The sequence below is a fragment of the Ceratotherium simum genome, chromosome 3 (assembly GCF_057802395.1).
Source record: "Ceratotherium simum simum isolate JZ-2026a chromosome 3, ASM5780239v1, whole genome shotgun sequence".
NCBI lineage: Eukaryota > Metazoa > Chordata > Mammalia > Perissodactyla > Rhinocerotidae > Ceratotherium > Ceratotherium simum.
In genome coordinates, this window is record NC_141902.1 from 38,280,575 (window position 1) to 38,296,371 (window position 15,797).

The 15,797-nt window shown below is 37.8% G+C and overlaps 1 protein-coding gene across 6 annotated transcripts in view; it reads right to left on the minus strand.

The window, feature by feature from the left end:
- INO80 (INO80 complex ATPase subunit) overlaps positions 1 to 15,797 on the minus strand; it is a 118,687-nt gene that overhangs the window by 88,657 nt on the left and 14,233 nt on the right. For 5 of the 6 annotated variants that reach the window (XM_087425353.1, XM_014780579.2, XM_004421434.3 and 2 more), the window contains exons 2-5: positions 2,943 to 3,128; positions 2,524 to 2,693; positions 2,365 to 2,432; positions 70 to 237 (exon numbers count right to left, since the gene is read on the minus strand). In XM_087425353.1, coding sequence (XP_087281479.1) covers positions 70 to 237; positions 2,365 to 2,432; positions 2,524 to 2,693; positions 2,943 to 3,085 — 549 coding nt within the window. In that variant the 5' untranslated portion in view covers positions 3,086 to 3,128. Of the gene's footprint in view, positions 1 to 69; positions 238 to 2,364; positions 2,433 to 2,523; positions 2,729 to 2,942; positions 3,129 to 15,797 lie in introns of those variants that run through there. The other variant, XM_087425362.1, reaches the window with a different exon arrangement.

The following is a 15,797-nucleotide window of genomic DNA, read 5'->3' on the forward strand; positions in this document are numbered from 1 at the left end:
TATCAATGAATATAAACCAGAGGGTAAATATCCAGCATGAAGGTCCGAGATTTCTCCAAAAACTCTTACCTCCTTGTCTTTACTATACTTATTCTGGTGAAGTTTCTTGTATTTGTGCAGCCGCAACATGTTATGAAGTTCTTCTCTGCTGAGATTGAGTTCTTCTTCCTCTTCTTCTTCATCATTGTCTTCACTCTGAGAATCTGCCTCACTGGACTCATCACTTAGCAGAATGCTCTGAAAAAGGGAATAAAGGGAAATGAAACCTCTGCTATGAAGCAATTCCTTTATAATCCAAGCATATTTTCCAGATCCCAGAACTATGACAAAAACAGTTGGAGGGCACTCATTCCAGTTTCCCTTATACTATTGTTTACCAACTCAACCAAAAAACACCACCAATTAAACCTAGTGGGCACAAACTAAAGAGTACTGAAATACGGGAAATGCTATAAGCAGCAACAAGGCTAGATTTCACTAAGGACTTACACTATATATAAAATATTTTTGAGTATAAAGCACTTTAATGTCAAATACCAAGGCAAAACAACTCAACAAAACAAAAAAACTACCTAGATGGTATAAAGGAATATAGAAAGCAAGCTGTGATGGCTAATAAAGAAGAAACAACCCCAAAATCTACTAATTGATGAATGGATAAACAAAATGTGTTATTACCCAGATAATGAAATATTATTCAGCCATAAAAAGGAACGAAGTACTGATACGTACCACAACATGAATAAACCTTGAAAACATTATGCTAAGTGAAAGAAGCCAGATACAAAAGGAAACGTATTACATGATTCCATTTATATGAAATGTTGAGAATAGGCAAATCCATAGAGACAGAAAACAGATTAGTGGTTGCCAGGGGCTGGGGGAAGTAGAGAATGGGGAGTGACTGCTAATGAGTACAGAGTTTCTTTCTGGAGTGATAAAAATGTTCTGGAATTAGATAGTGGTGATGGCTGGACAAACCTCTATGAATATACTAAATATGGCTTGTGAATTATACTTCAATTTTTTTAAAATGTGATGGCTCAACATAAAGATTTCTGCATTCCCAACAGCTTAAAGCCTCACTGATAATGAAGCAAATCAGGCCTTTTACACATGAACCTTTTAAAGGGCCTAGTGATAATAATGAAAGAGTACCTTTAAATTACTTTGAGCTCTTCAAAAGAAAAGTATGAAATAGAGAAATAATTCGTTTCAATAGAAGAAACACTATCCTTAACTCAGTTTGGCCATGACAGTGTAAATAAGATTATACCACTCCTTTGCTTATAAACACACCAATGGCTTACTGCTGTAACAGGAGTAAAATACAAACTCCTTCAAATGGTATATAAGGCCCTACATGATCAGGCTCTCTAACCTCATCTTCTCCCATCTCCTCACTCACTGTGCTCCAGCCACACCAGCCTTCTTTCTCCCCTGAACATACCGAGCGAGTTGTTTCCTTTCTCAGGACTTTTGCAGTTGTTCCTTCTGATTGAAATGCTCTTATCTTAAACGTTCACGTAGTTGTCTCTGATTATTCAGAAATCAGTTGAAAAGTTATCTCTTTAAAAAAGCCACATTTATTTGTTTACAGGCTTACTCACTGCCTCCCTTCATGAGAATGTAAGCTCCACAGGGCAGGAACCCCGTCTGTCTACAGCAGTATCTGGCACGTAGGATGCATTCAATTAACATTTGTTGAATGAATGAACCACTCAAGGACTGATGAAAAGTAGATTAACAATCCTGAGTACACAGGCCGGCCCGTGGCTTAGTGGTTAAGTGCGCCTGCTCCACTACTGGCAGCCTGGGTTCGGATCCCGGGCGCACACCGACGCACCACTTCTCCGGCCATGCTGAGGTGGCGTCCCACATACAGCAACTAGAAGGATATGCAACTGTGACATACAACTATCTACTGGGGCTTTGGGGGGGAGAAAAAAAAAAAGGGAGGAGGATTGGCAATAGATGTTAGCGCAGAGCCAGTCTTCCTCAGCAAAAAAAAAAAAAAAGAGGAGGATTGGCATGGATGTTAGCTCAGGGCTGATCTTCCTCACACACAAAAATAATAATAATAATAATAATAATGATCCTGAGTACAATGTGAGCCAGTGAGGGCAAGGATCTTACGTGATATACTGTTGTACTCCCTCACTCCATAAAGTACTTTATACTCAAAAATGTTTGCTAAAATGAACTTTATTGAGTCCTCTAGATTTTTCTTTATAATCTCTTCAAAAAACCACACCTAGAAGACTCACGTCTAGAAAACTCTCTCCAATATGCCAGAGTCAATAACTTTCCTTTCTATTTGTAATTTTAGTAGGTTATTTGAATTATAAACATTCCGCCTCTTACCTTTAGCCACTTTCTGCTTTTCTTCAATTTAGAGAAGTTATATAAATTCCCTTTGTCAGATTTCGATTCTGTGTAAAGAAACATAAAGAATAGAAAAATCAAAGGACAACTGCCCCAAGAGAACCAATAGTCCACAGAGGGATCTCACACCACACTGACCTGACTGTAGAACTCCATTCAGTGAGTATGTATTTAACATTCCAGAACTGCTTGCTCCAGAAGTTTCACCAAGCAATGAATTTGGAGGTTCTTCTTTAACTTGTATTAAGGGATCTCCAGACTGGGGCAATAAAGGATTATTGTCATCCAGTCCATCTTCACTTTCATCACTATAAATTGAAGAATGGTGAATCCACAATCACAGCTGACCCAGCAAAATATTATAATTTATGGTTAGTAGACTGAACACTTTACAGAAGAAATTGATCTTTTGAACAAGCTGTGTTTTATTTTAAAGAAGAAAGAAAAAAATATCAAACATACCAAAAATCACAACATACTTTAACTCTAAAATCTACAGGGATAATTAGAATGAAAAATGTGGTCAAACATTATATTGGGAAGATAAAATAGCACACCTAGAAATATTCCTGTTGAAGATGGCAGACGTTTGTCGCAGGAAATGGTCCAACCGGAGGGCCCTCTCCAGGTACTGAAGATAGAGGGGCTTTGCCAGCTCAGTGCAGCCGCCATCGTCCCGGGCACCCAACTCCGAGGCCATAGAACAAACCTGTCTTCATGCACAAGGATCTCCGACTGCACGGCTGCAGAATGGAGATAAGTAGTGAAAGATGAAATACTATTCATTCTCCAATGTGAAGAGAAATCAGACCTTCTAGAACACAAGACGAGACGATAGCTGTCTATAGAAAGATCATGATAAAACTCTCATTAAGCAATGCCTCCTAAAGCAAAGGCAGAAGCTAAAAGGATGAGAAGAACATCAAAATACAGAAATATGGTCATATATCGAAATGAAAATTCATATTATACTTTTTGGAAATAGTACCTTAAAATTTATACCCACTTCTCTTTCACCCTACAATTAATAATTACTTACAACAACTATCCAAATCTATACCACAAGCTTACATTACTGCACACCTCACAAAGGAGCACTTGCTCTCCACACCACCTCCAAAACAGCTGCTCCCTTTTTCATTTTGTATTTACATTCATACATATGTGTGAGGTATTCTATTTATAAGGGAATAGATATATTGGCAGAGTATTTTACAATCCTTTGTAAATACGCCATGAAGTATAAGATTTAGAAATGATTTAGAAAACTGGAGCAAAGAGAATACAAGTGAAGGTGAGAAACATAGGTATAGGCTGAGCGTTCTCTTTGCTACCTTATGTTGTTACAGACAATGTTAGAGTCAGAATGTCTTCACCAGAGAAACAATATAAAAACTTTCCCTCCAACTGTCTTTCATGTAACATCTTCTGCCTTATACCTTGCTATCTTTAAAGAGTTAAGGGGTGAAGACAGGATTAAAGACAATCGTGCGCCGCAAAACAACACTTTAGTCAATGACGGACCGCATATACAACGCTGGTCCCATAAGATTAGTACCACACAGCCTAGGTGTGTAGTAGGCTACACCATCTAGGTTTGTGTAAGCACACTCTATGATGTTTGCACAATGACAAAGTCACCTAACGACACATTTCTCAGAACGTACCTCTGTCATTAAGCAACTTATGACTGTAGTGAGATAACACAGATAGAGCAATTAGACCACCATGTGACATACAGTGAGTACTCAATGAATGGTAAATTATTTTTCAAAAGTTTATAATTTTACAAACTAAGGTATAAGCTTTAAAGGAAACCATAGCATTTTTATCTTGAGTTGTCTTCTCCTTTTATGACAGTTTTTAAAAGTTTCCTAATATAATCTTTCTACTCAAGTGAATGTTAAAAATTCTCCCCTAGGGGCCAGCCCGGTGGCAAAAGCAGTTAAGTGCGCGTGCTCCGCTGTGGCGGCCTGGGGTTCACGGGTTTGGATCCCGGGTGCGCACCTATGCACCGCTTGGCAAGCCATGCTGTGGCGGCGTCCCATATAAAGTGGAGGAAAATGGGCATGGATGCTAGCCCAGGGCCAGTCTTCCTCAGCAAAAAAAGAGGAGGATTGGCAGATGTTAGCAAAGGGCTGATCTCCTCACAAACAAACAAACAAACAAAAGAATTCTCCCCTAACTGATCTATAGATTCAACACAATCCCTATCAAAATCCCAGCAGGCTGCTGCTGCTTTTTTTTTTCCAGAAATTGACAAGCTGATTCTTAAATTTATATGGAAACACAAAGGAACCAGAATAGCCAAAATAATTTTGAAAAAGAACAGGCTGAATGACTTATACTTCCTGATTTTAAAACTATAAGCTACAGTAATCAGGAGAGTGTGGTACTGGCGCAAGGATGATCCCATAGACCAATGGAACAGATCTGAGAATCCAGTAATAAACCCTTACGTTTATGGTCAGTTAATTTTCAAGGAAGCTACCAAGGCAATTTCAACAGGGGAAAGGATAGTCTTTTCAACAAATTGTGCTGGACAATTGGATATCCACATACAAAAAGATGAATTTAAACCTTTACCACACATCATGCACAAAAAATTAACTCAAAATGGATCAGAGACCTAAAAGTAAAACCCCAAACTGTAAAATTTCCACAAGAAAACCTAGGAGAAAATCTTCATGACCTTCTTTAAGTAAAAAGTCTTTAGATATGACATCAAAAGCATAATCCATAAAAAAAAAAACCTGATAAATTGGACCATCAAAATTTAAAACTTTTGCACTCCAAAAGATACCATTAAGAAAATGAAGACAAGGGCTGGCCCGGTGGCACAAGTGGTTAAGCGCGCGTGCTCCGCTGCGGCGGCCCGGGGTTCACCAGTTCGGATCCCGGGTACACACCGACGCACCGCTTTTCAAGCCATGTTGTGGCAGCACCCCATATAAAGTGGAGGAAGATGGGCACAGATGTTAGCCCAGGGCCAGTCTTCCTCAGCAAAAAGAGGAGGATTGGCAGATGTTAGCTCAGGGCCAATCTTCCTCAAAAAAAAAAAAAAAGAAAAGAAAGAAAATGAAGACAAGCCATAGGCAGGAGAAAATATCTGCAAGTCGTACATTTGATAAAGAACTTGTATACACAATATAAGAACTCTTACAATTCGATAAGACGACGACTCAACTAAATAATGGGCAGAAGACTATGAACAGACATTTCACCAAAAAAGATAAACAAATGGCTAACAGACACATGAAGATGCTCAACATCAAAAAACACAAATTAAAATTATAGCAAGATACCACTGTATACTCACTAGAATGGCTATAATAAAAAAGATAATAACGATCATTGGGAAGGATGTAGAGAAACCCTTATACATTGCTGGTGAAAATGTAAAATATTATAGCCACTACAGAAAACAGTTTGGCAGTTTCTTAAAAATTTGAATATAAAGGTACCATATGACCTAGCACTTCCACTTCTAGTTATCTAACTCAAGAGAAATAAAAACATATGTCCACCCAAAGCCTTTCATGTGAATATTCACTGCGGTATTATTCATAATAATCAAAAAGCGAAACACGGGGTCCAGCCCTGTGGAACAGTGGTTGAGTTCGGCACACTCCACTTCGGCAGCCCGGGTTCCTGGGTTCAGATCCCAGATGCAGACCTACACCACTCATCAGCCATGCAGACACAGTGACCCACATGCAAAATAGAGGAAGAGTGGCACAGATGTTAGCGCAGGGCAAATCTTCCTCACCAAAAAAAAAAAAAAAAAAGGCGAAACAATCCAAACATCCATCAACTGGTGAATGGATAAACAAAATGTGGTATACCCACACGATGGAATACTATTCAGGCAATAAAAAGGAATAAACAATTGATACACACAACATGAATGGACCTCAAAAACATTATACTAAGTTAAAAAAGCCAGATACAAAAGACCACATATTACATACCATTTATATGAAATATCCAGAAAAGGAAATCTATAGAGACAGAAAGTAGATTAGTGGTTGGCTGGGAGTGCAGAGGGGGACTGACTGGAAATGGATACAGGAGATCTTTTTTAGGGGAACTGAAAATGTTCTAAACCTACATTGTGGTGATGGTCGCACAATTCTGTAAATTTGCTAAAAGTCACTGAATTGTCCATTTAAATGAGACGAATTTCATGGTATGTAAAATATCAGTCTTGGTAACACAGTTAAAGAAAAAAATGTTAAAAAATACTTTTTTAAAGACTTCAAAAAGTTCTACTTTTCAAAGTGAGACCTAACATGTACCCATTCCAGAAGATTTCAGAGAAACTTGGTTTTAAAAATACAGCAAAACTCTCTTAGAGAATACATATAATTCATCTTGATACACGTACATATAAATTAAAGCATACAAAATTGCCGCTTGGCTCCCTCCCAAGGTTTTATTACAAAATAATTGATCTCATGCTCTATTTATTTTGGCTGATAATGAAAATTATCATTAATTTTATTCACACCTAATTAAGGAGGTATGAAGGTACGACTACAAAGTAATACTGGGTGATTCAAAAAGAACTGACCAGTACACTCTTCGACATCAGTCTTAGCAACATATTTTGAAGTACTATGTCTGACCGGACAAGAGACACAATAGAAAAAATAAACAAATGGGACTACATCAAACTAAAAAGCTTCTGCACAGCAAAGGAAACCATCAACAAAACGAAAAGACAACCTAACAATTGGGAGAAGATATTTGCAAACCATACATCTGATAAGGGGTTAATCTCCAAAATATATAAAGAACTCATGCATCTCAACAACAAAAAAACTAACAACCCAATTAAAAAATGGGCAAAAGACCTGAACAGACATTTCTCCAAAGAAGATATACAGATGGCCAACAGACACATGAAAAGATGTTCAAAATCATTAACTATCAGGGAAATGGAAATCAAAACTACGATGAGATATCACCTCACGCCCATCAGAATGGCTATAATTAACAAGACAGGAAACAACATGTGTTGGAGACGATGTGGAGAGAAGGGAACTCGTGTACACTGCTGGTGAGAGTGCAAACTGGTGCAGCCACTGTGGAAAACAGTATGGAGATTCCTCAAAAAATCAAGGATAGACCTACCATATGATCCAGCTATTCCACTGCTGGGTATTTATCCAAAGAACTTGAAAACACCAATGCATAAAGATACATGCACCCCTATGTTCACTGCAGCATTATTCACAATGGCCAAGACGTGGAAGCAACCTAAGTGCCCATCAAGGGAAGAATGGATAAAGAAGATGTGGTATATATACACAATGGAATACTACTCAGCCATAAGAAACGATGAAATCCAGCCATTTGTGACAACATGGATGGACATTGAGGGTATTATGCAAAGTGGAATAAGTCAGAGGGAGAAGGTCAAATAGCGTTATGATTTCCTTCATTAAGTAGTAGATAATAACAACAATGAACAAACACATAGAGACAGAGACTGAATTGGTGGTTACCAGAGGGGACGGGGGGGAGGGAGGAAGGTGAAAGGGATAATTCGGCACATGTGTGTGGTGATGGGTTGTAATTGGTATTTGAGTGGTGAACATGATGTAATCTATGCAGAAATAGAAGTATAACGATGTACACCTGAAATTTATACAATGTTATAAACCAATGTTACTGCCATAAACAAAAATTTAAAAATAAAATAAAAAAAAAGAACTGACGACTTAAAAAAATAATTCCTTAGTAACTAGACTGTATATGAACATGAAGTCAAAACCAATTTGTCCAAGAAAGATCACAGTCACTTCTATGGTCTTACAGTGCTCACATGTGCCCCCTTGTGACACCCAGTACACATCAGTCCCATAGTCTGATTCTCCCAGAATCACCTTTGGAGCGTATCACCAACGATGCCTGAAATGGCAACCATGATGTATTCCCTTATTTCCACACAACTAAAAGGAGCTGCTACAAGCATGAAGTTCTTGACATATCTCCACAAGAAGTCTTATGATGATAGCTAGAGAGTCAAGGAATATTTTTAAAGAGTTCAATTAGATTTTTTTTATTGTGGTAAAATATATATAACATAAAATTTACCATTTTAATCATTTTTAAGTGTACAGTTCAGTGGCATTAAGTACATTCACACTGTTGTACCAACCATCACCACCACACTCGATTATTTCTTTAATTGCCTTTAAGATTGGTAGCCTCTCTTTTCAACCCATATGCCCTGGCTAGTCTGTTAAAAGCTACTACTCTAATAACCTATACTTTCATCTCCTACATTTATTTGTCTTTCTCTCATTCTCTATAAGAAAACTACAGGGTTATGCTAACCTGACCCACCAGTTGTTATCCATCTTCATCACAGCACATGACATTTCTCAACAACTCTTTTACTCACCTCTTATCAATTGTTTCTCATTCTCTACAAAGACTATTTCAAACATTTTCCCTCTTCCTCAAAATCCTGAATTCGTTCCCCTTCATCTTGGGAGGGCACGAGGAGCAAATCTTTCCCTTCTTTGTTATTCCACTTTGCTCAGTTTTCCTCTTATTCTTTGTGGTATGTGAGTCACCAATACAAGCAGACTTTATCAGTCTACATTTGCAACTCTTCAGGCAAGGTGATTCTGCAGACTGGTGCAAAGATATGACTACCACATTATGTCATCTACTGTGCGTCATGCCCATGCATTCACATTTTAAAATACATATTACGTTATTATAAGTTACTTCTTTATGTTTTTCCAATATATTACAATTAGGGCATCATGTTGCTTTTAAAATTTATTATACATATATATATATATAATATTTTTAATATAAAGGAAGAGTTAGGTCTGAAAAGGTTGAGAGAATCACTCTCTCTCTGATCACTGTTTATCAGAATGGATGAACAGAAGTCAATTTTGCTGACCAACTCTTGCTTCTGGATACTCTCCATCTCTTTGACAACTTCTTGGACTATTCCTTCCTTGACCTCCTTGATTGAAACTTCTTTATTCTAAATGTAGAGTCTACCGAAGTTCTATCATCCATACATACCCCTCAGAAAATCTCATCCATTACCAGGACTTCAATTAATACTGCTATATGGCTGACTCTCTGGCCTTCACTTTACCAAGTATACAATCCACATTTCTAGATGCTTGTTGGATCTTCCACCCTTGATACACTGCTAGCCCCCAAAACAAACTCAAAACTTCTCATTTGCCCCTATACCAGCTGGTTCATCTGTCTTTCCTATTTATACAACAGTTATTCAGACTCAAAATCTGTGAATCGTTTTTTACATTGTCCTCTACTTCTTTCTTTACACGCAATCAGTCTCAATGTCTAGTTAATTCTTCTTTTGGGATGATGTCTGAAATCTGTCCTTTCCTTCCTATTATTAATGTTCCCATTTAAGTTCCTATTATCTCACACCTAGACTACTGCTTCCTAATTTGGCTTCCCACCTCCAGGTTCTTCTCACTCTAATCCATCCTCACAGCTACTGCCAGGTGGGTATTCCCAAAATATCACTCTGATTATGTTGTTATCCCTCAAAAGCTTTCCAAAATTCAATCAAGTCTAAATTCCTCAGCCTGAAGTTCAAAGACCTTTATCATCTGGCTTCAAATTACCTTTCCAATTTAATCTTTTACTACTTCCCTACATTCCACACAAATTAAGAATACCCTGAAAATGTCTCAACTTCCTGTAAGACCCATTCCAATCTTCAAGTGAAGAGCTCTTTAAAATTCATCTGACCACAGGCTCGTACCACCATTTCAAAGGATGGCAGGACTGACTGCTTTGCACTTTCTAGTTACTGCTATGCTTTTGTGGATGCTGTTTTGCCCTTGTCCTATGAAAATGTCTCCATAATAAAAGTCTTACCAAGTTGAAATAAAATCTTTCAAAGACAAAATGAAATACCCTGTTCCAGGAACCACTTTTAGATTATTGCTAGCTAAGACTATGCTCTCTCTTCTCTGAACTTCTAAATGATTATTTATAGAAAACATGGCACTTAAATGATCTTATAGTCTACTTACTGTATACATGCATGCATTATCTTCCCTACCAAACTATAAACTATTTGAGCAAAGAGTCCCTATCTCATGAATCTATTTGGTTCTGATATTTACAAATGACCATATTAATTTGCTTTCTTATGCACAGTCTTAAATGTCAAGGCTACAGACTCTAGTTATAATGTTACATTCCATATAAAGAAAATCTGCAGTCAATGACCAGAGGCCTCTAGTCCCATCCTGGACACATGATTTGGGGACAAATGTTTAAATAAAACAAATCAAAAAATACAAAAATCGGGTAACAGAAACGTAAGCAGAATGGGTTCAATTATTCATTATTTACGCTCGCTGAACAAGGACAGGAGAATGCATGAACTGAATATCTTTCAGGCAATCCTCCATAAAAATTGTCTCTCAGACAAGCTTTAGACAAATATTGGCAGGTGAGAGATCAAGGTGTTACTTCTAGACGAGAACCTGAAGGACACCTGCACCAACTGCCAACTCTTACCTAAGGATAGGATTTTCATCTTCCTCCAAATGAAAAGCCTAACAAAGACGCTTGGAGAGAAAGCCACCCTATCGCTGGATGGAGATGAGCTAAGAGGCATTGTTCAAATGGTAGCCTAGTCGAATAAACAGTTTTTAGTTTGGTTTGGTTTTTAAAATTTTTATTTTTAAAATGGGAGGGGGATGACTTTGAACCTTTTTTCCTAACAGTAAGAACACGATATATAATGACCACCTTATAAAGTACTACAGATACAATGATGGTCATAAAGTATTTGTCCTAAGACCTACACATTTAGACTTTCCATACTTAATTCTATTTTCATTTCTGATTTCTCTTTATAGATGCTGCCCAAAATTGGTTTCAGACCAATCATTTAGAAAAGCATTCCCAAAGTTTGCTTCTCTGAATACTAGCTCAAGATATTAACAAATGTCCACTGACATAAAAAATATTAAAGTTAGACCTAAGATTTTTTAGTCTTCAATGTGTTAATGTGCTACTAGCCTCTCGCTCAGAGGAATTCGAAACTTTTTTGACCATTCTTTGACTAAACACCTATCAAAATATCTCAGAGAAGACCAGATTGGGAATCACTATTTAGATATCTAAAAAGAGTTCAATCGTGTCTGCCTTTAAGAAGTAATTCCTAAATTTACCAAGACTAGTACAGAAAAGGTTGAAAAAACGGACAGCTCCTATGAGAATAGATTTAAAGCATTTAAAAAGGACTAATGAGGGGCCAGGCCAGTGGCGCAAGCAGTTAAGTGCGCATGCTCCACTGCGGCAGCCCGGGGCTCGCCGGTTCAGATCCCAGGCGCCCACCGACGCACCCGCTTGTTAAGCCATGCTGTGGTGGCGTCCCATACAAAGTAGAGGAAGATGGGCACAATGTTAGCCCAGGGCCAGTTTTCCTCAGCAAAAAGAAAAGAATTGGCATTGGATGTTAGCTCAGGGCTGGTCCTCCTCACAAACAAACAAACAAAAAGGACTAAAGACAGTCTGCAGCAGGTTATGGGCTATAGCTTATACAAAACACCAAACAGTAAGGGAAAAAAATAACTGAATTTCCCACCTCTGTTCCTCTGTAATTCAGACACACTATAGCCCAAATCTGTTATGACAATGTGATCTACTAAATCAGATCCACAGGTTAACACTGATCATTTGTAGGGCTATGGCACAAATAGCAGGATCAGGCCAAATAAATGACCTCCATAATATTTTAATAGATGGAAATAAGACCAAAACGAAGTGAGATGTTCTTTTCACACAAACACTAGAGTAACGCTGCATTCACTCAGCCACTCAATTGTTGAACTCTAAGTGCAGTGTAGAAAAAGGTATTTCCTTCAGAGAATTCAGTTTAACAGAGTAGGTAAGACTGGAACATAACTACAATAAAAGCATATGCAGCAAGTCACTTAAGAGATGTACAGATCAAGTGCCATGGAATTCAGGAAAAAATGATTACTTCTGAGTGTTAGACCATGTTAAACATTATACGAGGCATCTGTAACTCCTACTGACAGCATTATTTACAAACATCTATATCTTTGATGAGGAAACAGCAGGTTAGGATACGGAAGATTCTTCTATGTACAACCAAAAGAACAGAAAATGAAAAGTCTGATGAATATGATCATACAAAATTTAATGCTTTCAACTTCCCACAAAGAAAAGCCCAGGCTAAAGGGCTCCACTGGTGAATTTTACCAAACATTTGAAACAGAACTAATACCAATCCTTCACAAACTCTTCCAAATAACAGAAAAGTAAAGAACACTTGCTACCTCATTCTGTGAGGCCGGCATTATTCTGATTGCAAAACCAGGCAAAGACATCACAAGAAAACTATAAACTAATATCCCTTATAGGGCCGGCCCCGTGGCTTAGTGGTTAAGTGCACAGCTTCTCCGGCCATGCTGAGGCCATGTCCCACATACAGCAACTAGAAGGATGTGCAACTATGACATACAACTATCTACTGGGGCTTTGGAGGAAAAAAAAAAAGGAGGAGGATTGGCAATAGATGTTAGCTCAGAGCCGGTCTTCCTCAGCAAAAAGAGGAGGATTAGGGGCCGGCTCCGTGGCTTAGCGGTTGAGTGCGCGCGCTCTGATGCTGGCGGCCCGGGTTCGGATCCCGGGCGCGCCCCGAGGCACCACTTCTCCGTCCAACGCGAGGCCGAGTCCCACGTACAGCAACTAGAAGGATGTGAACCTATGACATACAACTATCTACTGGGGCTTTGGGGGGAAAAAAATGAATAAATAAAATCTTTAAAAAAAAAAAAAAAAAAAAAAAAGAGGAGGATTAGCCTGGATGTTAGCTCAGGGCTGATCTTCCTCACAAAAATAAATAAATAAATAAAAATAATATCCCTTATAGTATAGACACAAAAATCCTCAACAAAATATTAACAACTGAATCCAGCAACATATAAAAAGGATTATACACCATTACCAAGTAAAATTTATCCTAGAAATGCAAAGTTGGTGTAACGTCTACAAATCAACGTACTATACCACGTTAACAGAACAAAGGACAAAACTCACTTAATCATCTCAATAGACACAGAAAAATGATTTGACAAAATCCAATACCATTTCAAAACAAACTAGCAATAGAAGGGCACTCTCTCAATCTGACAAAGGGCATCTATGAAAAACTCACATCTAACATCATACCTAATGGTGAAAGATGGAATGTGATCCCCCTTAATATCAGGAACAAGACAAGGTTGTCTGCTTTCACAACTTCTATCCAAAATTGTACTGAAAGTTCTAGCCAGGGAAACGGGGGGCGGGGGGGGGGGACGGACGGGACAAAAGGTATCCAGATTGGAAAGAAGTAAAACATTCTCTATTTATAGATAACATTATCTTGTGTATAGACAGATAATCCTAAGGAATGCACTAAAAAAAGGATTAGGGGGTCAGCCCCATAGCCTAGTGGTTAAGTATGATGCGCTCTGCTTTGGTGGCCCGCAGTTGGTTCCCAGGGGCAGACCTACACCACTCATCAGCAGCCATGCTGTAGCGGCGACCCACATACAAAATAAAGACTGGCACAGATGTTAGCTTAGGGAAACTCTTCCTCAAGCAAAAACAGAAAGACTGGCAGCAGATGTTAGCCCAGGGCAAATCTTCCTCAGCAAAAAAAAAAAAAAGATTAGAACTAATAAGCTCAGTAATTTTGTAGGGTACAAGATCAATATACACTAGCAATGAACAATCTGAAAATGAAATTAAGAAAATAATTCCAGGGCCGGCCCCGTGGCTTAGCGGTTAAGTGCACGTGCTCTGCTGCTGGCGGCCTGGGTTCAGATTCTGGGCGCGCATCGACGCACCGCTTCTCCGGCCATGCTGAGGCCGTGTCCCACATACAGCAACTAGAGGGATGTGCAGCTATGACATACAACTATCTACTGGGGCTTTGGGGGGAAAAATAAATAAATAAATAAAATCTTTAAAAAAAAAAAAAGAAAATAATTCCATTTACAACATCATCAAAAAGAACAAAATACTTAAGAATAAATTTAACCAAAGAACTGTAAGACTTATATACTGAAAACAACAAGACCTTGAAAGAAATTAAAGAAGAACTAGACAAATGAAAAGACATCCCATGGTTCATGGATCAAACGATTTAATATTTTTAAGATGGCAATGATATACAAATTAAATGTAATGCCTATCCATACCCAAGCTGGCTTTTCTTCAGAAATAGACAAGCTGATCCTAAAATTCATATGGAAATGAAATGAAATGAAACAAAATGTTTTGGTTACCTAGGATAACCAAAACAATCTTAAAAATGAAGAACAAAATTCTAAGACCCATAGTTCCAGTTTCAAAACTTACTACATAGCTGTAGTAGTTAAGATGTGTAGTACTGACATAAGGCTAGACACATAGATCACTGGAACAGAACTGAGAGGACAGAAACAAACCCTTATATTTAGAGTCAACTGATTTCCTGTGACAACTGGATAGTCACATGCAAAAGAATAGAGTTGGACCTCTTCCTTATACTATACATAAAATTTTACTCAAAAGAAATCAGAGACCTAAATTTAAGAGCTAAAATTATGAAACTCTTACTAGAAAACATAGGGGTAAATCTTCATGACCCTGGACGAGGTAACTGTTTCTTAGATATTATACCAATAACAAAAGCAACAAAAGAATAAAATAGATAAATTGGATTCCATTAAAATTAACATTAATGCTGTAAACGATACTATCAAGAAACTGAAAACCCACAAATGGGAAAAAATATTTGCAAATCATATATCTGATATGTGACTGATATCCAGGATATATTTTTTAAAACTCTTAGAACTCAGTAATAAAAAGAAAGTAACCCAATTTTAAAATAGGCAAAGGATGTGAATAGACATTTCTCCAAAGAAAATATACCAATGGCTAACAAGCACATGAAAAGATGCCTTAACATCATTAGCCATCAAGGAAATGCAAACCAAAACCAGAATGAGACACTGCTTAGCACCCACTAGGATGATTACAGTAAAAAAGACAGATAATAACAAGTGTTAACAAGGATGTGGAGAAATTGGAACCTTCATATACTGCTGGTGGGAATGCAAAATGGTACAGCCATTTTGAAAAAGTTTGGCAGTTCCTCAAAAAGTTAAACACAGACTTACCACATAACCCAGCAATTCCACTTCTAGGTATACCCAAGAGAAAGGAAAACATATGTCCACAAAAAACTTAGACATAAATCTTCACAGCAGTATTCACAATAGCCAAAAGGTGGAAATAACCCAAATGTCTGTCAACTGATGAATGGATAAATAAAATGTAGTATATCCATACAATGGAATTTATTTGGCAATAGAAAG